The sequence below is a fragment of the Antennarius striatus genome, chromosome 1, assembly GCF_040054535.1.
Source record: "Antennarius striatus isolate MH-2024 chromosome 1, ASM4005453v1, whole genome shotgun sequence".
Classification (NCBI taxonomy): domain Eukaryota; kingdom Metazoa; phylum Chordata; class Actinopteri; order Lophiiformes; family Antennariidae; genus Antennarius; species Antennarius striatus.
Window position 1 is genome coordinate 5,846,919 of NC_090776.1, and position 25,979 is coordinate 5,872,897.

General features: G+C 46.5%; 1 protein-coding gene across 1 annotated transcript in view; it reads left to right on the top strand.

Annotated features, from left to right (window-relative positions):
• Positions 1-25,979, top strand: part of si:ch211-186j3.6 (neural-cadherin) — a 593,489-nt gene that overhangs the window by 314,267 nt on the left and 253,243 nt on the right. The window contains exons 19-22 of the mRNA XM_068311636.1: positions 247-915; positions 8,222-8,413; positions 21,681-22,124; positions 22,265-22,595. Coding sequence (XP_068167737.1) covers positions 247-915; positions 8,222-8,413; positions 21,681-22,124; positions 22,265-22,595 — 1,636 coding nt within the window. The remainder of the gene's footprint in view (positions 1-246; positions 916-8,221; positions 8,414-21,680; positions 22,125-22,264; positions 22,596-25,979) is intronic.

Sequence of the window (25,979 nt, forward strand, 5' to 3'; positions counted from 1 at the left end):
GATCTGCTGTGAATGAGTTTAAGAAGGAGATAATAGAAGACAAGAGACAAGAGAGCTAGGGGTATGTGTTGTGGTGGCTGGATTGTTGCCAAGTTTGTCATTTGAAATTAGAACAGCACATAATTGTACTGTTAACTGGAAGTTTTTCTGTGCTTCCAGTTAACAATGTGACTCCAAGCCGGCAACATTTCAGGAATTAAGTAGTTTAAAAGACGTGATTGTATCCCAACACTTGTGATGTTGCAGGTAACAGCGTCTGACCCCGATAAGGAGGCTGACCAGGAGGCCCTGCGCTACTCTCTCCATGGCCAAGGTGCCGAAAGTGAATTTATTATTGATGAGGTCACAGGCAAAATCTATGCCCAACGGACATTGGACCGTGAGGAGCGTGCTGTGTGGCGTTTTGTTGTCTTGGCCACAGATGAGGGCGGTGAAGGTCTGACGGGCTTCACTGACGTCATCATCAACGTATGGGACATTAATGACAATGCACCTTTCTTCATCTGCGCCCCTAGCTGCCATGGAGATGTGACAGAAAACTCAATAATGGGGACATCTGTCATGGAAATGACGGCAACTGACCTTGATGACTCAGCCGTTGGGCTGAATGCTGTTCTCTCATATAAGATTGTTGGTAGCTTAGATGCCACTAACACAGGAATAGGTTTAGTGCCTACATTCTCAGAGGTGTTCACCATCAACCCAACCACAGGCACCATTAATGTAGCCTTGAGCAGTCTGGATAGGGAACAGTTTGAGTCTTACCTACTTGTTGTGGAGGCCAGAGATGGCGGTGGTATGACAGGAACAGGGACTGCTACAGTTCAAATCAAGGATGTCAATGACCATGCTCCAAGATTCACAGATCATTCCTGCCTGACAAGGGTCTCTGAGAATGCGGAGCTCAACTCAGAGGTGAGTCAAATAGATACCATTTACTATTAGCTAATTTCACAGAATCCATATAATCTGCTGCAAATGTAAATATAACATTATTTGTTGCATGATGTTACACACAACACACAACAAAGTGGAACCAAAAACTGATGGAAGTCATTAGTCCTCCTTCAATGCTTTCTTTTGAATAAATAGCATTAACAAGTTTAGCGTCAACAACAACAACAAAAAAGTACAATAAAAACTCTAAAATAAGAGTGCTTGAATGTCTTGAGGTTTACTATTTTGTGGCAGAAATTTGATTTGGTTTACAGTGGTTATATTCACACATATGGTTAATGTAGAATCATTGAGGTGTAGCATTGTACAGCAAAACTGTCCTGTAAAAATCATAATGTTTCACCTTTGAAGGGTGTCAGTTTTGTGAGTTAATGAGAAACCCTGGACTCCTGTTGTTTACTGAAATGTTGCCATACTGCCATTTCATGAAAACACATGCAAAGTAAAGATTAATCAATGTACCATAGCTGTTCTACCCTAATATGGTTATGGTCAATATCAGTGACGTGCGGTGAGGTTCATGGCTGGTGAGGCACTGGCGTCATCATGATCACGTGATCAGATTTACAAAAATATTAACCTACAGTGTAGCTTATTCACCATTTAATTAGCAGCAGTGATTGTGTTATGTTAAAGTCTCATAGCAGAATTACTTACACATACAAACTGTAACACACAAATAAGCATATTTTATTAAAAAAACGTAATGTCGTTACCTACCTGTTAATATGTCAGGTTTACTTGTAAATGAAGTCCATGCACCACTTCTTCTTGTCAGGCCCGAGACAGGAGCGGAGACCAGGTGTGTCTGAACTAAAATCTTTATTCCAGCAAAGGCACACGAGGGAAGCACGGGAAAGACCGGTGCATGAGTCCAGGGAAACAGAGCAGGACGGGCAGCGTGCAGACAACGGAGGGATATGGACAGGACTTATGGGGAAACAGGCAGGCAGGCAGAGGTACAAGTCCAAGAGGCAGAGTTCGTGGTCAGGGACAAAGCAGAGTTCTAATACGGTTCCAGGCAGGCAGGTCGGGGTCCAAAGACAATCCAGGGTCAAGGTAGGAGTCAGGATGAACTGGCGACAAACAAGGCATCTACACAGAGGATCTGACACTAGGTCCGTGTTCAAGCTGGGTCTTTATAGCCCATGATTAGAGGTAAAAACGGTGGCAGGTGTGTCTGTGATGTTTGGACGCAGGTGTGGGATCTGCGCCGCGGGAAACCCAGCGCGAGGCTGGGGGCGGACCCCGAGCCGGGTCGTGACAGAACCCCCCCCTAAGGGACGGCTCCCGAAGTCCCAAAAACAGAATCCGTAGTGCCGGGTGGGTGGGGGGGAAGCAACCAGAACAGTCTAACATTCCTCCAATCGGTCCGAATCCAGGCCACCTTCGTTGTCCTGCCGAGAATCCCCAGGACCCGCGGAAGCAGGAACGGCAGGAACCGGAGAATCGCAGCCCCCTTCGGGCGGCCACGTCGAACAGCAGGCTGGTCAGGGTGCAGGCGGTGGAGCTCAGTGATGAGAGTCCTGTCCAGGATCCGTCTCGCAGGAACCCAGGGGGGGGGGAGCTGCAGGAACCAGTGGACTCTCGTGGACTGGCCTGACCTTGGAGACATGGAAGGTCGGGTGCACTCTCATGGTCGGAGGGAGCTGGAGCCGGACGGCAGTCGGCGAGATGACCTGCTGGATGGGGAATGGCCCAGTGAACAGTGGAGCCAACTTGCGAGACTCCACCTGGAGCGGGAGGTCCCTGGTGGAGAGCCAGACCTTCTGGCCCTCTAGGTAGGCAGGTGTGGGGGTTCTCGGGCGGTTGGCTCCCGTAGCGTAGCTGGCCGATGACCTCAACAGGGCGGAGCAGGCGCGGACCCAGGTACGGCGACAACATCGGGCGTAGGTGAACGCTGACGGGCAGGTAACCTCTCCCTCCTGGCTGGAGAACAGCGGTGGTTGGTACCCATACACACACTGGAATGGGGAGAGTCCGGTGGCAGAGCTGGTGAGAGAGTTGTGGGAGTACTCCACCCACAGGAGCTGGTCGTGCCAGGAGCGTTGGTTCAGTGATGCCATGCACCGGAGTGCTTTCTCCAGCTCCTGGTTAGCCCTCTCAGACTGGCCATTGGATTTGAGATTGAAACCGGTGAGGATAACTGTGGCCCCCAGCTGCTGACAAAACTGTTTCCAGAAAGCAGAGACGAATTGCGGACCACGGTCTGACGCTACATCTTTAGGGAGTCCATGTAGTCGGAAGATGTGCAGGAGGACCAGTTGGGCAGGACGATGGCAATTTGGGCAGGGGAATAAAAATTGCCATCTTACTGAACCGGTCAACCACCGTGAGGATGGTGGTCATGCGTTTAGAGGGTGGAAGTCCCGTAACAAAGTCCAGGGCAATATGGGACCATGGGCGACTGGGCAACGGCAGGGGTTGTAAAAGTCCAGCTGGGGGGCGACACACGGATTTATTCTGGGTGCAGATAGGGCAGGCTCGTACATAGTCCAGGATATCCTTCTTCAGGCTGGGCCACCAGAACTTTTGGCTGACAAGAGAGGCCGTACGGGTGGAACCGGGGTGGCAGACCAGGCGGGATTCATGACCCCACTGGATGACTGGAGTCCTCAGGTCCTCTGGCACGAACAAGCAGTCAGCGGGGCAGGCGCTGGGCCCGGGCTGGTCACGAATGGCCTCTCTCACCCTCTCCTCGACATCCCAGGTCAGGGCAGCAACCACGCAGGAGCCGGGAAGAATGGGTGCGCAATCTTGGGACGAGGCGTCATCCCCTGCAAACTGACGGGAAAGTGCGTCAGGCTTAACGTTATGAGAACTAGGGCGGTATGACAAGGAGAAGTTGAACCTGGTGAAAAATAAGGCCCACCGGGCCTGTCTGGGAGTGAGTCTTTTCGCTGAACGAATATATTCCAGATTTTTATGATCTGTCCATATCAGGAACGGGACGGAAGCGCCCTCCAGCCAGTGACGCCATTCCTCCAGAGGCAGTTTTACTGCCAGCAGTTCTCGGTTCCCGATGTCATAGTTGCGCTCAGCTGGCGACAATCGACGGGAGAAAAACGCACAGTGGTGAAACTTCTCGCCCTCTGCCAACCTCTGGGACAACACCGCTCCCAGCCCCACATCAGAAGCGTCCACCTCCACGACGAACTGGCTTTCAGAGTCTGGCATGCGGACGTTGGGCGCAGAGGAGAAATGGGTCCGGAGAGCGTTAAATGCCCTATCAGTCACAGGGGTCCAGGAAAACGGCTGTCTGGTACTGGTGAGGGCGGTGAGAGGGGCTGCAATGGAACTATAATCCCGGATGAAACATCTATAGAAGTACGCAAACCCCAGGAACTGCTGGAGCTTCTTACGGTTATCCGGAACTGGCCAAGAGGTCACTGCAGAGACTTTGGCTGGGTCCATTTGTATATTCCCTTCTGCAATTACATAGCCAAGGAAGGAAGTGGATTTGACATGGAACTCAAATTTCTCTGCCTTAACAAATAATGGGTTCTCGAGCAGACGACTGAGCACCAGGCGGACATGTCTCTCGTGCTCTGACTGAGTCCGGGAAAAAATAAGAATGTCATCTAGATAAAAAAATACAAACTTATTTAACATGTCCCTCAGAATGTCGTTGATTAGAGCCTGGAAGACCACTGGTGCATTTGTAAGTATGAACGGCATCACTAGGTATTCATAATGTCCAGTGGGGGTGTTAAACGCCGTCTTCTACTCGTCCCCGTCCCGGATCCGGACCAAAGGATAGTCGTTGCGTAAGTCCAATTTAGTGAAGACCGTGGCCCCCTCGAGGAGTTCAAAAGCAGAAGAGAGCAGGGGAAGAGGGTACCGGTTCTTGACCGTGATCTCATTCAGTCCCCGGTAATCGATGCAGGAGCGAACCATCCTTCTTCCCCACGAAGAAGAACCCCGCACCAGCGGGAGAGGACGACGGCCGGATGATGCCTGCAGCCAAGGACTCATTAATATAGTCCTCCATAGACCTCCTTGCAGGAACAGAGAGGGAGTACAGGCGTCCCCTGGGTGGAGTAGAACCAGGAAGCAGGTCGATGGCACAGTCGTAGGGCCGGTGTGGGGGCAGAGAGGTAGCTCTGGCTTTTAATGGACATGTCGCTACTCTGTGTCCCCCCTCCCCGCAGTACAGACACAGGTTGGCGGTGAACCAGCGCTGACGCTCCGCAGCGCTAAGTGAGGACCGGCCCACCTCCATGGGTTCATCAGGTCTCTCGGCAGGTTCGGGTGTGGCAGTGCCGAGTGTGCTGGATCGGCGAGTGCTGGGGAGCGTAGGAGTCTGGCGCCCTCTCTCCCGTCGACGACCCTAGACCCACTGATCGATCCGCGTCGCCAAGGCAATGGCTCTGTCGAGAGTGGTCTGGGGTTCGTGGGAGACCAGCTCGTCTTTAATATAATCCGCCAGACTGTGGTAAAAAGCGTCCACCAGCGCCTCATTATTCCACAAACTGCGTGCTGCTAAAGTCCGGAAGTTAATGGCATGATCCGCCACCGTGCTCCGCCCATGCCGAACCGACATGAGTTCTCTGGATACCTCCGCCGTCGAAGACCCGAGATCAAACACCTTGATCATTTCCGCCGAGAGCAGATGGAAGGAGGAGCACGCGGGAGACTGACGCTCGTACTCAGCTGTCGCCAAAAGCTGAGTACGGCCCGTGAGGTGGGTGATGACGTAGGCCACCCGCGCTGGTTCAGAGGCAAAAGTCCGGGGTTGAAGGGCGAATAAAAGTCTATAGTTTGTCAGAAAGGGGCGGAGTCGAGCAGGATCTCCGTCAAACCTTTCTGGGTTGCCCACACGCGGTTCCGGTGACGCAGCAGGGAGATGCCCGGGGGACGGGGCCATGACGCTGGGGAAAAGCCCTGAAGCAACAGAGGTGCTGGACGCGGCGCTCGCCAGAAGTTCCCGCTGCAGCAGAGCCTGGATGTGGTCGTTCTGGTGTTGGACTTGCTGGAGCAGCGCAGACATCGCAGCGGAGACTTGGTCCAGGTGACCCTCGGCGCGCAGAAGACGGTGCTTTGCGGAGAGTTCAGACGCTGGTTCCATTCTGGTCAGATCCTACTGTCAGGCCCGAGACAGGAGCAGAGACCAGGTGCGTCTGAACTAAAGTCTTTATTCCAGCAAAGGCACACGAGGGAAGCATGGGTCGGTGCATTAAATCATTTTGTATTCTGTTTCACACGCAAGAAAATACAGTGGATGTCTTCAAATGTTTAGCTAGCCTGTCATCTTTCTCAGCAAAAGCATGTAAGAATTCAACATAGTTACCGCAATTGGTAGAGCCTGAACTTTCATCATTTCCACGAAATGCTAGCTGCTGTTGGCGAGGAAAACAGGTGGCATTGATGTCATCTTTTAAAAGTTCCCGGCATTGTGGATGCTAATGTTGAGTCTTCGCTGTTCATCCAAAGCCAAATCTATCCTGGACATCCCGTATGTTTTTAGTGCAATCTGGCTTTGAATGTGAGTGGTCAACCGCTCATGTTTGATGATGCTTCTTGGCAAATTCTTTAGGTCATAATATCCAGTCTCAGTCCAGGTATTGTCACAAGTTGAGAATAGAAGGCAGGAAAAGCAGAAAAGGCGGTTTCTTGTTGGACATCCACACAGCCAGTCTTTTCGTGTGTACCACTGCATCAGAAAAGAGTGCTTCCTCTGTCTCGTAGTCTGAAGCAAACCCTGTAGCTTTGGCATCGGTCTTCCTTTACTTATTAACTCCTGCTTTGACTGAAAGTCCAGTTTAGAAAAAATTTTGAGTTTGGAAATGTAGTCCTCCATTTGAATAGGAGAGAGGAAAAAAATAATTGCTGCACTTGACTTAATGTAGATCGTAGCCTGCATTCACTTATTCTTTGACTGAGGAGTCCCAAGACGAATCCCTGGGATCACCAGCCGGGTATTTTTCTGCCTCACCTAGTGCCTTTTCACAGCGGTTTCAGGACCGCTCAACTCAAGAAAGACGTTACACATATGCAGCCATTGACAAAAAAAACACTGTACATTATATACAGTACATTAGCTAAATTACGGGAATTTAGTTTATAGAGCAAACGTGTTTGAACATTTTAATAGCGACATAAGAGAGATAGCATTATGGTCTCACTTTATAGCATACAAGCACAGCTATCTGAGCTATTGCGCAATCCATGGTGAGGCACGGCTGGCTGGTGCCTCACTGCAGAGCTCTGCTCCGTATTTCAGCGATAAATGTGAAAATTCAGCAATTTTGAGTAAAAATAACCTAAAATTGGTGACGTTAAACGAAAAATAAGTTTATAATACACATTGCTGGATAAATATAAGCATTTGATTTATTCCATTTTCCATTTTTTTCTTTTATGATGGCAGGTGAGTGCCTCACCTGACCGCACGTCACTGGTCAATATGGTAATTGATATAGTAAAAAGTACATTAAAATTTGGTCTATTAGATATCCTATTGCTACTGGGTGGCTCTTTAAATATTAGAGAGTTTATTCACGTGGATGTCATCAAGCCAAGATTCTTATTCTGTCAACGTGAAAAACAGTCCCTGTTTCATGATGAAACATCACCAACTGTTTTGGCTATACTGTGGGATGAATGCTTAAAAAAAATCCTATATCTTTATGGAGGTGTTTTGGCTTTTCTGATTCTATTCCAAGTTAATATGGTCAGTGTGCTAGCACAAAAAAATGCAATTTCCAAATTATACAATATATTCACTATCCATTCCTTTTAATGATAGATGAATATTGTCTTTGAGATGTATTCACATCAGCAGTATTATTCCAGACAGTGTGTGTAGTCTGGTAGATTGAAGAATGGATAGTAGCGTTAAAGCAGCTTCTTCTTTTCTGAAAAATAATTTGAATTGACAGTAACTCCATGACAACCTCAACATCCAATCACTTCTTATCACCAGTTCATGCTATTGTTTTATACAGTATATAATTGAGAAAATTTGGAATTACCCTGCCAAAAACACACACATACAATCAAATTGCACCAATCACAATGATAAAAGGTAATTTACTCTGCCACCTAATAGTACATGGACATGGCCCACAAAGATAAGGACTTTGTTTAAAAAAAAATAAAAAAGTTTTATTTTTTTCAATTTTTTTTGAGAGAAACTAGTTTGGGTTTGAGACAAACTAGTGAGAGCGTAAAAGAAAAAGATAAACAAAAAAGAAAAACACTGAATTTGTGATGAGCTACCCAAATAAATAAATTAACCAAAACTTATTTTATATTCCAATAGATCCTTGAACTCACTGCAGAGGACAGAGATACTGGGGAAAATGCCCAGCTGACATTTAGTGTTGTTGCTGGAGATCAAGAGCAGAAGTTCTATATGGTCAGTCACAAGCAGGAACAGCGTGGAACACTGAGGCTAAAGAAACATCTGGACTATGAACGGCACACTGAGCAGAAGTTCAACCTCACACTGAAGGTATGCAGAAGCTGTTTCAGGTATGTAAGCCATCCCATTCTTATTGTCACTATTATTGTAGCTGCAAGAGGTTACAAGCCAGTGTCTTATTGTGCAAGTCCTGAGCCAGGATAAATTCAGAGGATTGCCAAAATTTTTGCCAAATCAAACATGCAAATCACATCTATGACTTCCACACTGGATTAGTCGAGGCCCAGGTTAACAACGACCACCATCAGTGCTGTTCACTTACAGGGTGCTGGTGGAAATTGGACTACTGTTGGTCGAAAAAGGAGAGAAGGAAAGTGTGTTCGTAGTAAGAGAGAGAAGAGGAACACCAGGAGTATAGGACTGAGAGTGCGTGTGTTGAATGTTGGAACTATGACAGGAAAAGGTAGAGAGTTGGTTGACATGATACAGAGGAGGAAGGCAGACATACTATTTGTCCAGGAGACCAGGTGGACAGGTAGCAAGGCTAGACGTTTAGGAGCAGGGTTCAAGATGTTCTATCATGGTGTAGATGGGAAGAGAAATGGAGTGGGAGTTATCTTGATGGAGGAATTTCTTAGGAATGTCCTTGAGATAAAAAGAGTGTCAGATTGATGCGTCTGAAGCTAGCTAGAAATTGAAGGTGTGATGTTCAATGTTGTTAGTGGTTATGCTCCACAGACAGGATGTGAGCTGAAGGAAAAGGGGAAGTTCTGGTTGGACTCTGATGAAGTAATGCAGAGCATACCTAGAAGTGAGAGAGTTGTCATTGATGCAGACTTCAATGGATATGCTGGTGCAGGAAACAGAGATGATTAAGAGGTGATGGGCAGGTTTGGTATCCAGGGGAAGAATGCAAAAGGACAGATGGTGGTTGATTTTGCAAAAAGGATGGAAACGGCTATAGTGAATACTTTCTTCCAGAAGAAGCAAGAACATAGGACCTATAAGAGTGGAGGTAGGAGCATACAGGTAGACTACATCTTGTGTAGATGGTGTAATCTGAAGAAGATCAGTGACTGCCAAGTGGTGGTAGGCAAGAGTGTAACCGAACAGCATAGTAGGATGACTCTGGTTGTGAGGAAGATGAAGAGGGCAGAGGCAGAGCAGAGGTCGAAATGATGGAAGCTGAAAAAGGAAGTGTTGCATGACTTTTATGAAGAAGTTAGACAGACTCTGGGTGGTCAGGGGGGGCGTCCAGATGACTGGACAACTACAGCTAATGTGATCAAGGAGACAGATAGGAGAATATTTGGTGAGTCATCTGGAAGGAAAGTAGATAAGGAGAATTAGTGGTGGAATGAAGGGGTAAAGGATTATGTACAGAGAAAGATGTTAGGTAAGAAGAAGTAAGACACTGAGGGGACAAAGAAGAATAGACAGGAGTACAGGGAGATACAGTGTAAGGTGAAATCAGAGGTAGCAAAGGCCAAAAAAGGAGCTTATGATGACTTGTATACTAGGTTGGACAGTAAGGAGGGAGAGGCTGCTCTATACAGGTTGGAAAGACAGAGAGACAGAGATGGGAAGGGCGTGCAGCAAGTCAGGGTGATTAAGGATAGGGTTGGAAGTGTATTGACAAGTGCCAGTAGTGTGATGGGCAGATGAAAGAGTGCTTTGAAGAGTTGATGAACGAGGAAAATGAGAGAGAACAAAGACTAGAAGAGGTGGCTGTTGTGGACCAGGAAATAGCAAAGATTAGTCAGGATGATGTGAGGATTTTTTTTTTTTTTGCAAAAACACTTTAATCACATTCAAACATTTTACAATTTTACATTAGATGAAAGCACTAAAGTGCTTCAGAAGAAGGAGATTTTTTCCAAAAAAACTTCAATCACATTCAGAACATTTAGAACATTTTACAATTTTTCATTAGATGAAACTTCAAAAACACTAAACACTCAAAAACACTAAACACCAATAAACAAAAGGAAATACAATGTAAAATTTAGTGCATTATAACAGGAAGTTTGCAAAAGTGAGGTGGTCATCAACTAAAGTGCATAGGACGTTTTTGTAACACCAGATGTTCCTAAAGTTATTCAGGTCTTTTGTCATTTTATAGAAACCAAATTCTAGTTTTAAGCGACATCTGATGTTATAGCAAAAAACAGTAGCTGCTTCTTGAACAGTATTGTTTTCAATTCTCCTCTTCCTGGTCACATAAATTGTGAATTGTGCCTCTCCAGAGATAAAATTTAAAAGTTCCATCTATTGCACCTGATGAAGCACCATATTGCAGCAAATACCCGTGTGTCTGTGGTGAAACACGGGCATCGTGAGGGTGACTACAGAGCACCACAGGAGTTCAGCTGTCTTACAGCCTCTGGAAAGAAGCTGTTTCTCAGCCTGGTGGTGCTGCTCCGGATGCTCCGTAGTCTCCCGCCTGAGGGGAGGGGTTGGAACAGACAGTGTGCTGTGTGGGCGGGGTATGCCATGATGAGGGTGGCCCTCCTTCTACACCTACTTGTATAGATTTCTTTTGAGGCCACCCCCTACAGTCCTCTGTGCGGCCTTCACCACCCTCTGCAGCGCCTTCCTGTCTGCTGCAGAGCAGCTGCCGTGCCACACCATGATTTTGGTGGTGACGATGCTCTCCACCGCACTCCTGTAGAAGGCCTTCAGGACAGGGCTCCCCAGTCCAGCACGCCTCAGCTTCCTGAGGAAGTAGAGCCACTCTTGGTCCTTCCTGAGCAGGTAGGAGGTGTTACAGCTCCAGGTGAGGTCCTCAGTGAGTTGAACCCCCAAGTATCTTTAGCTGGGGACTACTTCCACAGCTGCTCCTCCGATGTGCAGGGGGGGGGTGTCTTTTCCTCCTGAAGTCCACCACCATCTCCTTGGTCTTCCCCACGTTGATGCAGAGGTTGTTGCATCTGCACCAGTGCATCAGGTGCTCCACCTCCTCTCTGTATTTGGACTCATCGTTGTTCTGGATGCATCCCACCACTACTGTGTCGTCTGCGAACTTTATGATATGACAGCTTGGGTGCTTCACTGAGCAGTCATACGTCAGTAGGGTGAACAGGAGGAGGCTGAACACGCAGCCCTGTGGGTAGCCGATGCTGAGGGCGATGGGGGAGGAGACCATGTTGTTTTTCCTGACAGTCTGTGATCTGTCTGCCAGGAAGTCCAGGACCCAGTTCCCTGTGGTTGCAGACAGTCCCAGCTCTGCCAGTTTCTGCACCAGGGTCTAGGGGATAATGGTATTGAATGCAGAGGTGAAATCCAAGAAGAGCAGGCGCATGTAAGAGTCCTTGCTCTCCAGATGGGTGAGGGATGTGTGGACCACGGAGGAGATAGCGTCATCGGTGGAGCGGTTTCTCCTGTAGGCATATTGGTGGTGGTCCACCGTAATGTCTATGGAGTCCTTGATGTGTGCCATGACCAGCTTCTCAAAGCACTTCATGACTATCGGAGTGAGGGTCATTCAGGTCCTTCACCGAATGGCCTTTGGAGACCGGGAGGATGGTGGTAGACTTCAGGCAGCTGGGGACTGTTGTGAGCTGCAGTGAGGTGTTAAAGATGTCTGTTAACACCTCTGCTAGCTGGTGGGAACAGTCCTTAAGCACTCTCCCTGGGATGCCGTCGGGGCCTGCAGCCTTGCGAGGGTTGATCTTTTGCAAGGTCCTCCTCACATCCTCTGTGGTCACACTGAGGGGCGTGTCGTCGGGGGAGGGTGTTAGTTTGGTGCTGGGAAGGTGTTGTGGTCCTCAAAGCGGGCATAAAACTTATTCAGGGCATCTGCTAGGGAGGGGTCTGTCAGGCCCTGTGCATTCCTGGTGTTAAAGTTAGTGATGCACTTGATGCCCTTCCACATGCTCCGTTGGTCCCCTGAGGTCAGGTGACCCTGGGTCTTTTGAGCATAAGTGGATTTGGCCTCCTTTATTCCCTTACCCAGAGCCCTCCTCGCTGCCCTTAGTGCCACTGTCTCCCCCGCCCTGAATGCAGCATCCCTGGCCTTTAGCAGAGCTCTCACCTCTGCATTCAGCCAGGGCTTCTGGTTCGGGTAGACGGTGATTGTTCTGGTGTTAGTGACATCGTCCGCACACTTGGAGATGAACCCGAGGACAGAGGAAGTGTATTCATCCAGGTTCACCTCTCCCCACTGTGTGGCTACCTCCCTGAACATCTGCCAGTCTGTGTGCTGGAAACAGTCCTGGAGCACCGGGGCTGCATCCTTGGGCCACACAGTGACAGTTTTCCTCGTGGGTTTGAGGGATTTCACCCGGGGACGATATGCTGGAGCCATCAGGATGGAGATGTGGCCAGGGGATTGGTGGTCTGCTGGATCTCTGATAGGCCAAGGTGTGGTCGGGGGAGGGACCTGTATGCTGTATGTAGGTTGGAGTATACACAGTCCAGTGTGTTGTCCCCACGTATGGGGATGGTAACGAGCTGTTAAAAGCTGGGCAGTGTGTCCGTTAGTTTCACGTGGTTGAAGTCCCCTGCTACCACGTAAAACGCCTCTGGGTGCCTGATTTGCAGTGAGCTGATGGTGTCATGCAGCTCACGTAACGTTTCGTTACAGTTAGCATTAGCATTAGCACCCGGCGGGATGTGAACAATGGTGATGAACACCGCCGTGAACTGCAGATAATGCGGCCGGCATTTAACAGCCACGTGTTCTATCGCCTCGGGACAGTAGCTCTTAACCAGTTCACTATTTGTGCTCCATCCTCTATTCACGTATACACACATCACCCCCCCCCTTGTTTTTCCAGATCGATGGTCCCGGTCTGCTCGGAACAGCTGTGATCCATCGATCTGGAAAGTAGAGTCCGGCATGCTGTGGTTTAGACAGGTCTCCGTCAGGCCAACCACACAGCAGCTCCTCATCTCCTCCCAGACCCACAGCCTGAGGCGTAGAATGTCTATTTTATTGTCCAAAGATAGATAGATAGATACTTTATTAATCCCGGAGGAAATTGCATATATCCACTGCTCAGGCATTAAATAACAAATAATACTGGATAAATACCAGGAGAAAAGGAAACATTGACATCACAGGACATACCACAAGACATACATTACACTAACAGACAGACACATGCAGCACTAACAGGACTTATATACTAAACTATAACTAAAATATAAACAGTATAAAATTTAAAAATATTACAGTATTAAAATATAAACAGTATAAAATAAAATCTAAACAGTATAAAATTGAATTAAAATATAAAACAGTATAAAACAGTAAAAAAAATGGATTAACAAATCTGTCAGAACACATTGGCCAAGAAGAGTGAGTGGATTGGTGGTCTGCTGGATTTTAGCTGGGTTAGCCAGCCCTTTCCTCTTTTCTGCCTCCGGGCACATTGCTTCCTCTTGCCAGTCCATCCTCATGTTCTCCCTGTGTCTGCGTGGGTTCTACGGCTTCCTCCCACCTCCAAAAACATGCGCTTCAGGTTAATTGGCCGGTACCAAATTGCCCGTAGTAGTGAGTGTGTGTGTGCGTGGGTTGTCTGTCTTTATATGTGGCTGCGTGGTGCACTGTCTCACAAATCGAGAACAATTTGTCCATCTACCTGGTTTTTCCTCCAAGAAATTATCAATATCATTTTTTCCAAGGATCAATCCTGGGCCCTTTATTATTTTTAATTTATATCAACGATATGGCCATGACATGCACCAAACTCCTCCCAGTATTATTTGCAGATGATACCAACCTTGTAACTTTACACAAAGATTTCATTATTTTAATTCAAACCGTCAATCAAGAATTATCTTCCATCGCAAAATGGTTTCATTTGAACAAACTCCCCCTCAATGTGAAAAAATGTAATTTCATGATCTTCTGTAATACAAACAAACATTATCCCATAGATTTAGCCAAAATAATTATTAATAATGCTGAAATAGAATTAGTTCACCGTACTAAATTTTTAGGAGTAATTATAGATAGCAGTCTCAAATGGTCTGATCATATTGACCTTGTCTCAAAAAGATCTGCAAAAATGCTCGGCATATTGAGGAAGGTCTGTCCCTTAATTCACTCCACAGCTCACTTAACTTTATATTACTTTTTTTTTTGTTTCCATTCATAAATTACTGCAACATTGTCTGGGCAGCTACATATCCTACATACTTAAATAAAACTATGTCATACAAAAAAAAAACCTTAGAATGATTTCCCACTCTAACAGATATGCACCCTCGGCACCCCTATTCAACAAATACCAAGTACTATCCATTGACAAAATAAATATTTATCAAACATGCTTATTAACACACAAATTTATATATAGGAAACAAGAACTTCCAGTCACCCTACTGAATGTAGTCACCCCCACTACACATGTCAATACATATCAAACTAGACACAGCAACAACAGTCTACTTTTACCATATACCCGAACTTCAAAACATCAATTCAACATCACTTTTAGAGGTTTTAAGCTCTAGAGTGAATTAAGCCCATTACTGCAATCAATATCCTCCTTCTCTGTTTTCAAAAATTGTCTGAAAAAATACCTTCTGTCTTCCTGATCTTTGCATTTGTTCTTCTGACAGATTTGTTAATCCATTTTTTGTACTGATTGTGCGTGATTTGTCTTTGCTGCCTTCTTATTTTTGGAATTTATACACAATTTTTTATTGTTTTCTTCAGTTGATCGTTTAGCCTGCATGTCTTGGATTTGATACAGGCAGGGGTGGAACTCTGTACAAGCCTAATAAGGCTTCGTTCACACCTTGAAACAGTTTCTGTACTCGTATTGAACATGTGCTAAACTAATAAACTAAACTAAACACTGGCGTCATACTCGTAGTGTCCCCTGCCTCACGCCCCATTTCCAGCTGGGATAGGCTCCAGCTCCCCGTGACCTGCTGCGGCAGATAAAGTGGAAGAAAATGGATGATTTTAGCAATGTTACGGAGATGTAAATAGGGAGTTCTAGAAATCTGTTGTGAGAGTCACATGAAAAATCCCGATTAAAAATGACACCTAGATTCCTTACAGTGGTTCTGGCCTCAATAGTGATGCAGGCAATTACAGTACATCACTAGACACTACATCCTACAGTTTTGGCAGAATTAAGAAGCAAATTTTATTGGTCATCGAATCTTTAATCTCTGTAATACAGTACACTCCTGTAGTTTGTACAGGTGACTGGTTTCATCAGGTTTAATTGATAGATGCAATTGCGTATCATAACAGTGGAAGTGGATGGAGTCCTTCCATATCAAATTACCTAGAGGAAGCATGTATAAAATAAGCAGTATTGGACGAAGAACCGAGCCTTGAGGAATACCATAGCTAACTGTAGTGGACTGGGAGGAGTCATTATTAACGTTAACAAACGGAATGGGCAGTTACATAGCACTCAAACCACATCAGTGCCAATCCTTCAATACCAACTGTTTTGTCATGTCGTTTTAATAGAATATTGTGGTTGATTTTGTCAAAAGCTGCATTAAAGTCCAAGAGAACCAGTACAAAACCAAGTCATCTGTCTGAAGCGGTGAGTAGATTGTTGCTAACCTTGACAAGTGCCGTTTCTGTACTATGATTTTCCCTAAAATCTGACTGGAAATTCTCAAATAACGTTGGATTTAAGGAAGTCAGACAACTGATTAGCAAATATTTTGTCCAAGATCTCAGCTAAGAATGGGAGTTTTGATAAGGGTTGATAATTATTTACAACATCAGGGTCAAGGTTAGGTTTTTTGAGAAGTGGCTTGGTTACAGCATCTTAAAAGACTGTGGAAAATATCCTTTTGATAATGATAGGTTAATTATATTAACCCTTGGATGCACAAGTTACCAATACATCCACTCTTCCACAGACAAGGTCAAAATCGACCCCAGGGATTGTTTTTCTTCAGCAGCTTCAAAATTAAAAGTTGTAACACATCCATATTCCAGGTATTTGTAACAAAACATGTTTATCACACAAAATCATTTGCATTGTTTATTTTTTTTCATTTACTTTAAGAATTTGCAGTTTTTGTGCACACACCCAAATTCACGCAATAAACAGATCTTCTCTCACTGTGTGCATATGTCACAAACTATTTGCTTCGGGCTGTGACTGTTGCACACGGGGTACTGTATTTGACACAGCAATCAGTGGTTTTGCGATCTTTCTTTCTTGGACATAATCTGCACTCCATTCTTTTCTGCTAGCAACGTGTGTCTTTCCCCGGTTACCAGATCACAGCAGTTTTTTTCACTCCAACCCTTTCTATTGCTGCTGTGATGTAGGTTGGTAGGTTCAGGGTATCTTCCAGTCAACTTTTCATATGAGGTGTCACAATCTCCATTGTTGAACTCTTTGAGGAAGTGTCGTCATCCATGGGTGATGCCTGTGTAAACCTCAGGGTGCTGAGCGCTGAAAAGTGTATAGGCATTCAGAGCAGCAACGTCAAATATGTTATGCCAGAGCACCAAGGGACATCTCTATGTCTGGCGATTACAGGTGTAGTTACCAACCATCTGCTCAATTATATCCACTTTTCCTTTCCTCTGATTGTAGAAGAGGATCGCTTTTCGCTTATTTTTTGGGTTGCTTTCATGCACTGTCCTGCTGTGGTGCATTGTGCTAAGCAGCAGGACCACCTGTCCCTTCTTTCTTACATTGCTGATCATGGTCACATTGCCATTGAACCAAAATTTGGTGCTGTGGACCTCTATGGACCTGAAAGCCTTCATGACTGGAGGAATGCCTGGCTTGTTCTGTCACAAAGTTCCCAAGATAGTCAGACCCTCCCCCGGGAAATCTTCTGCAAGAGGCACACTGGTGAAGAAGTTGTCACTGATGATGTTGCGACCTGTGTCTGAATCCACTGCACAACTGACGGACAATGTGTCCCCCCAGACTTTCCTGGACATATCCCCCTGGTTGTCTCCCTAGGTACAATATTCCATCAACTATATAGATATATACTTTAACATATTTTAATAATCCCAAAGGAAATGGGGTATATGGGGTACGTTCATCATAAACTGGGGATGCGGGGAAAACTGTTTGAAAGATGGAGTGGTTGCGGTGGTTGGTGGTGAACCTGAGGCTTTTGCCTCCCACTATGCTTCCTTCAAACAGTCACCCACTGCTCCTTTGCTCCTTCCTGACTGCTCGGGAGCTAATGGAGGACCACTAACCTGAGCTGGGGAGTGGCTAACCTGAGCTGGTGGAAGGCTAACCTAAGCTGGTGGGTCTTTTCCAGCTAAGGCTACCTGGCTGGGTGACACAGCTATATTTTCGGTTATGGAGTGGATCAGAGCCTCCAATTGGCTAAGCTTCGCTTCAATCGCAGCAAAAGCACTACACTTCATGCAGATACCTTTGTCGCTGAAGGAAGCAGGGAAAAACTAAACATGTGACACACTGAGAAACATAGAGAAGGAGGGGGTAGAGAGCGGAAGGGAGGAAGCATAGCCATGATTAGCCGCTAAGCTAGCACTAAACTATGGCACACTACCTTAATAATCAACAACTCGTTTTCGCTATCAAGTTTAAGCTGGATAAAACACCTAGCTTCCTCTTCTTCTTCTTCTCCTTTCGGCTTTTCGCCACAGCGAATCAATTTCCTCCATCTAGCCCTGTCCTTTGAATCCTCTTCTCTCACACCAACTACCTTCATGTCTTCCCTCATTACATCCATAAACCTCCTCTTTGGTCTTCCTCTAGGCCTCCTGCCTGGCAGTTCAAAACTCAGCATCCTTCTACCAATATATTCACTATCTCTCCTCTGGACATGTCCAAACCATCTCAGTCTGGCCTCTCTGACTTTATGTCCAAAACCACTAACATGTGCTGTCCCTCTGATGTACTCATTCCTGATCCTATCCTTCCTGGTCACTCCCAGAGAGAACTTCAGCATATTCATCTCTGCTACCTCCAACTCTGTCTCCTGTCTTTTCTTCAGTGACACTGTCTCTAGACCAAACAACATCGCTGGTCTCACCACAGTTTTGTACACCTTTCCTTTCATTTTAGCTGAAACTCTTCTATCACACATCACACCTGACACTTTCCTCCACCCGTTCCATCCTGCCTGGACCCGCTTCTTCACCTCTTTTCCACACTCTCCATTGCTCTGGTGTGTTGAGCCTAAGTACTTAGAATCCTCCACCTTCTTGATCTCTTCTCCCTGTAACCTCACTCTTCCACTTGGGTCCCTCTCATTCACACACGTACTCTGTCTTACTGCGGCTAACCTTCATTCCTCTCCTTTCCAGGACAAACCTCCACCTCTCTAGCTTCTCCTCCACCTGTTCCCTGCTCTCACTACAGATCACAATGTCATCTGCAAACAACATAGTCCATGGAGATTCCTGTCTAACCTCGTCTGTCAGCCTGTCCATCACCATAGCGAACAAGAAGGGGCTCAGAGCTGATCCCTGATGCAGTCCCACCTCCACCTTGAACTCCTCTGTCACACCTACAGCACACCTCACCACTGTCTTACAGTCCTCATACATGTCCTGCACCGCTCTAACATACTTCTCTGCCACTCCAGACTTCCTCATACAATACCACAGTTCCTCTCTGGGCACCCTGTCATAAGCTTTCTCCAGATCTACAAAAACACAATGCAGCTCCCTCTGGCCTTCTCTGTACTTCTCTATCAACATCCTCAAAGCAAATACTGCATCTGTAGTACTCTTTTTTGGCATGAAACCATACTGCTGCTCACAAATGTTCACTTCTGCCCTTAGTCTAGCTTCCACTACTCTCTCCCATAACTTCATTGTATGGCTCATCAGCTTTATTCCTCTGTAGTTGCCACAACTCTGCACATCTCCCTTGTTCTTAAAAATGGGCCCCAGCACACTTCTCCTCCATTCCTCAGGCATCTTCTCACTATCTAAGATCCTGTTGAACAACCCAGTCAGAAACTCTACTGCCACCTCTCCCAGACACTTCCATACCTCTACAGGTATATCATCAGGGCTGACTGCCTTCCCACTCTTCATCCTCTTCAATGCCCTCCTCACTTCATCCTGACTAATATTTGCTACATCCTGGTCCACAACGGTCACCTCTTCTAGTCTTTGTTGTCTCTTATTTTCCACGTTCATCAAATCTTCAAAGTACTCTTTCCATCTTCCCATCACACTACTGGCACCTGTCAATAGACTTCCACCCCTATCCTTAATCACCCTAACCTGCTGCACGTCCTTCCCATCTCTATCTCTCTGTCTTGCCAACCTGTATAGATCAGTCTCTCCCTCCTTACTGTCCAACCTAGCATACAAGTCATCATAAGCTTCTTGTTTGGCCTTTGCTACCTCTACCTTCACCTTACGCTGCATCTCCCTGTACTCCTGTCTACTCTCTTCAGTCCTCTCAGTGTCCCACTTCTTCTTAGCTCACCTCTTTCTCTGTATACACTCCTGTACCTCCTCATTCCACCACCAAGTCTCCTTATCTACTTTCCTTCCAGATGACACACCAAGTACTCTCTTACCTGTCTCCCTGATCACATTAGCTGTAGTTGTCCAGTCATCTGGAAGCACCTCCTGACCACCCAGAGCCTGTCTTAACTCCTTCCTAAAAGTCATGCAACACTCTTCCTTTTTCAGCTTCCACCATTTCGTCTTCTGCTCTGCCTTTGCCCTCTTGATCTTCCTCACCACCAGAGTCATCCTACACACCAATATCCTATGCTGTTTGGCTGCACTCTCACCTACCACTACTTTGCAGTCACTGATCTCTTTCAGGTTACACCGTCTACACAAGAGGTAGTCTACCTGTGTGCTCCTACCACCACTCTTATAGGTCACTCTATGTTCCTGCCTCTTCTGAAAGAAAGTATTCACTACAGCCATTTCCATCCTTTTTGCAAAGTCAACTACCATCTGTCCTTCTGCATTCCTCTCCTGGATACCAAACCTGCCCATCACATCCTCATCACCTCTGTTTCCTGCACCAACATTTCCATTGAAGTCTGCTCCAATGACAACTCTCTCACTTCTAGGTATGCTCTGCATCACTTCATCAAAGTCCGACCAGAATTTCTCCTTCTCCTCCAGCTCACATCCTACCTGTGGAACATACCCGCTAACAACATTGAACATCACACCTTCGATTTCTAGCTTCAGACTCATCACTCTATCCGACACTCTTTTTTACCTCCAGGACATTCCTAACAAACTCCTCCTTCAAGATAACTCCTACTCCATTTCTCTTCCCATCTATACCATGATAGAACAACTTGAACCCTGCTCCTAAACTTTTAGCTTTGCTACCTTTCCACCTGGTCTCCTGTACACACAGTATGTCTACCTTCCTTCTCTGCATCATATCAACCAACTCTCTACCTTTTCCTGTCATAGTTCCAACATTCAACGTCCCTACTCTTAGTCCTATACTCTTGGTGTTCCTCTTCTCTTTCTTCGAGCGAACGCACTTTCTTCCTCTCCTTCTTCGACCAACAGTAATCCAATTTCCACCGGCGCCCTGTAGGTCAAAAGCGCCAATGGCGGTCGTTGTTAACCCGGGCCTCGACCGATCCGGTATGGAAGTCATAGGTTTGATTCGCATCTTTGATTTGGCAAAAGTTTTACGCCGGATGCCCTTCCTGACGCAACCCTCTGTATTTATCTGGGCTTGGGACCGGCACAATAAGACACTGGCTTGTGTCTTCTTGCGGCTACATTAAAACACCTAGCTTCCTCTACAGTTCTAAAATGAGACAGGATATTTAACAGTGCTTATGTGACAACAGCAAACTTAGACGCCACAGCAAAACAAACACAACTGGAAATGACAAAAACGCTTCCCGCAACAGGAACATGAAGCGTGTGTGTGTGTGTGTGTGTGTGTGTGTGTGTGTGTGTGTGTGTGTGTGTGTGTGTGTGTGTGTGTGTCTGTCTGTCTGTCTGTCTGTCTGTCTGTGTCTGTGTGTTCATTCATCAGAAAGAGGTAAAAGAATTTCAATATGAAGAGAACGCTAACAGATGTGTCATATGTCAGAGACAGGAACCATAAAATTCCACAAGTCTGCTTTTTATGTTTGTGGAAGAAATTCTGAAAGGTTTTATTAGAAAAGCAGCAGAACACTTGTGCATATGGACATAGATGGAATGATTGGTTTATAATTTCAATTTATACGAGCACAAATATACTGGATGACACTGCTCTGATCACTGGATGAGTTTTTAGCTCCAGGTGGAAAATGCATGCATCCATCCATGCACAAAACCCAAGATTACGCTTAAATCATATTGCACATGACCTTGGAAACAGTGCACTATAGGTTTATTTTGGCTCAAGATGTTTGGTCTATAAGATGAATGTCTACACATTCTCCCCTTACGCTAACTGCCATACTGTTTGGGCTCCTGTTACAGGTTGAAGACCCAGACTTCTCGAGTCTTCTCCATTGCGTGGTGGAGGTGGAGGACTACAATGATCACGCTCCTGTCTTCATTCCACACTTTCTCTCTCTTGCCCCCGTGCCAGAGGATATCACTGTGGGAACCAGTGTGGCACATTTAGTGGCTAGTGACTCTGATTCAGGCCAGAACCGTGACCTCACCTACAGCCTATCCAAGGATTCAGATCCTGAGGGCCTGTTCACAATTGACCAGTCTGGGTTACTTTTTGTGGCCAGACCACTTGATCGAGAGAGAATACCTCAGCATCAATTGGTTGTCATAGCAACTGATCATGGGATTCCTCCTTTAACAGGCAGTGCCACAGTTCAGCTGCCTTTGTTGGATATAAATGATAATGGACCTGTGTTTGAGACATCTTATTCTCCAATAGTCTTTGAGAACATGGCTGGACCACAGGTACACTTAATCACTTTTTATATGAATTCAAAATGTAACTTAGTAGCACGATATTTTAATAATAATGAAATGTTATTAGTATTGATACAGATTACAAAATATGAGGAGGCCACAACCCCAAATGATCTCTCTGTGTTTAGGTAGTAAGGCTGAACCAAACATCATCCATTCTCGGGGCTGTGGATCCAGACTCTCCAGAAAATGGCCCACCCTTCCACTTCTCGGTGTCTGCTGAATACCGTCACAGCAATGATTTTTACCTCCAGGATAACCTGAATGGCACGGCAACACTAACAGCCTTAAGAATGTTTGACCGTGAGCTTCAGAAAGAATTCCTTATTCCTATTATCATGAGTGACAGTGGCCATCCAGTCAAAACAGTAACGAGTACCCTGACGGTGACCATTGGTGACCGAAATGATCATGCGCATATGGAAGGCAAGAAGAAAATTTTCATCAACAGCTACCGAGGTGAGAAGATCACATCGGTCAACAGAATGTGTTTGAAAGTAGAGGGGAAAAAAAGAAGTTATGAAGCTCTGGACTTTATGGGTTAAGTTCTATAGTTGTCTTTCCGTTTTTCCAAGCATACTGTGAACTTTTCTGTCTGTATGACGCAATTAACAGACATGGTATTATTGTTGTGTTTTCCGTAACTGCCTCAGCCCACTCACTGTCACCACACTATCACACTCATCTATTTTTGATCAGAAAAACTTTTGTTCTACTTTGGGGACAAAATTAAAATATGAATGGATTTGACATGTGCATGTAATTGATCACAGCTATATCTGGCTTTCATCATCGGCTTTTGTGTATGGTATAAGGCTTATATACAAAATTACATTCACACTGTTAGCAATCAAATGACATGTCTTTGTTGATCCTCTGATAAATTTCAGTAATTGGATTTTGGATATATTTTCATATCAATGGCATGTAAAAAATACCATGTTATTACCTATAAATTTTTAACATTAATCGAACGTTTTTCCTCAGTGTCTGGCAGTGGGAACAATCTGATAAAACTCAAAGTTCACAGTCGGCTTTATTGTTGGTTCTACGACATGTGTACAAGATCTGAAATTGCATTTCTCTCAAACCCTATAATTGAACATGTCAAGGAGAACCTTTAAATGGTTCTGAAGGAGCCAGGGAAGAGAAGGAAAGCAACTGTCCGGCCTTCATGATGGATATTATTTCGTATTCATAAAGAGTGTAACTTCTCTATTCTCAATGTCACTACACTCTGAAATGAATTGGTGAATGAATGTGTTTATGAAGTATTTTTCTAGGCATTTTTGTGGCATATTTTTATTTATAAGATTCTGGTATGTCTTTTTGAAATTATGTATTGGTACTGCAGCCATAACTCATGTATTTGGAGTAAAGGATCCCTTTGATTCTTCCCGTATCTGTCCTGCTCCAACTGCCTCAAAATCTGTGTGTGTTTATATATATATATATATATATATATATATATATATATATATATATATATATATATATATTAGAGGAACCTGGACGGAGGGCCCGTCAGCGAGCGCCTGGTGGCCGGGTCTGCCACGGGGCCCGGCCGGGCTTAGCCCGAAAAGGCAACGTGGATTCTTCCCACCCCTGTGGACCCACCACCCGCAGGGCAGACCGATGGGGTCGGGTGCGCTGCCATATGGGTGGCAGTGACGACAGGGGGTCACGACGGACCAGACCCGGGCGGCAGAAGTTGGCTTTGGGGACGTGGAATGTCACCTCACTGGCGGGGAAGGAGCCGGAACTTGTGTTGGAGGTGGAGCGCTACCAGTTCGATCTGGTAGGGCTTACCTCCACGCATAGCCTCGGTTCTGGATCCAAACTCCTGGATAGGGGTTGGACCTTTTTTTACTCCGGAGTTGCGTCAGGCGTGAGGCGCAGGGCGGGTGTGGGGATACTCACAAGCCCCCGGCTGAGCGCCGCTGTGTTGGAGTTTACCCCGGTGGATGAGAGGGTTGCTTCCCTACGCCTTAAGGCTGTGGGGGGGAAAACTCTGACTGTTGTTTGTGCATATGCACCAAATATCAGTTCAGAGTATTCGACCTTCTTGGGGTCCCTAAATGGGGTCCTTGAAGGGATCCCTGCAGGGGACTCCATTGTTCTCCTGGGGGACTTCAACGCACACGTCGCACAATGATGGAGACAATGATGGAGACACTTGGAGGGGCGTGATTGGGAGGAATGGCCTCCCTGATCTGAACCCGAGCGGTGTTATGTTGCTGGACTTCTGTGCTAGTCACGGATTGTTCATAACTAACACCATGTTCGAACACAAGGATGCTCATAAGTGTACCTGGTACCAGAGCACCCTGGGTCGGAGGTCAATGATTGATCTTGTGATCGTATCATCTGATCTTCGACCATGTGTTTTGGACACTCGGGTGAAGAGAGGGGCAGAGCTATCAACTGATCACCACCTGGTGGTGAGTTGGGTCCGTTGGCGGAGGAAACCTTTGGATAGACCTGGTAAGCCCAAACGAGTAGTGCGGGTGAACTGGGAACGTCTGGAGGAGGACTCTGTCCGTGAGGCCTTCAATTCACACCTCCAAAGGAGCTTCTCGTGCATCCCTGTGGAGGCTGGGGGCATTGAACCTGAATGGTCGATGTTCAAAACTTCCATTGCTGATGCTGCAGCTGAGAGCTGTGGTCTCAAGGTCTTGGGTGCCTCAAGGGGCGGTAACCCTCGAACACCGTGGTGGACCCCGGTGGTCAGGGAAGCCGTCCGACTGAAGAAGGAGGCCTTCAGGGGCATGTTGTCCCTGGGGACTCCTGAAGCAGTTGCAGGGTACCGACAGGCCAAAAGGACTGCAGCCTCGGCTGTGATGGAGGCAAAACAGAGGGTGTGGGAGGAGTTCGGAGAGGCCATGGAGAAGGACTATCGGACGGCACCAAAGTTGTTCTGGAGGACTGTCCGACACCTCAGGAGGGGGAAACGGGGAACCATCCAAGCTGTATACAGCAAAGATGGGACACTGTTGACCTCGACTGAGGAGGTTGTCGGTCGGTGGAAGGAACACTTTGAGGAACTCCTGAATCCAACTACCCCAACTGACCCGTCCTCTGTTGCAGAGGCAGAGCTGGAGGATGATGGGGGATCAGAGTCAATCTCTCGGGGCGAAGTCACCGAGGTAGTTAAACAACTGCACGGTGGCAAAGCCCCGGGTGTTGATGAGATTCGCCCGGAAATGCTGAAGGCTCTGGGTGTTGAGGGGCTGTCGTGGATGACACGCCTCTTTAACATTGCGTGGAAGTCTGGGACAGTGCCGAAAGAGTGGCAGACTGGGGTGGTGGTTCCTCTTTTTAAAAAGGGGGACCAGAGGGTGTGTGCCAATTACAGGGGCATCACACTCCTCAGCCTCCCTGGGAAAGTTTACTCCAAGGTGCTGGAAAGGAGGGTCCGGCCGATTGTCGAGCCTCAGATTGAGGAGGAACAATGTGGGTTCCGTCCTGGTCGTGGAACAATGGACCAGCTTTTCACTCTCACGGGGATCCTAGAGGGGGCTTTGGAGTATGCCCATCCAGTCTACATGTGTTTTGTGGACTTGGAGAAGGCATATGATCGTGTCCCCAGGGATATACTGTGGGAAGTACTGCGGGAGTATGGGGTGAGGGAGCCTCTCCTCAGGGCCATCCAATCCCTGTACGCCCAAAGTGAGAGCTGCGTTCGGGTTCTCGGCAGTAAGTCGGACTTTTTCCGAGTAGCTGTTGGCCTTCGCCAGGGCTGCGCTTTATCACCAATTCTGTTTGTGATTTTCATGGACAGGATATCGAGGCGTAGTCGTGGTGAGGAGGCTTTACAGTTTGGTGGCCTGAGGATTGCATCAC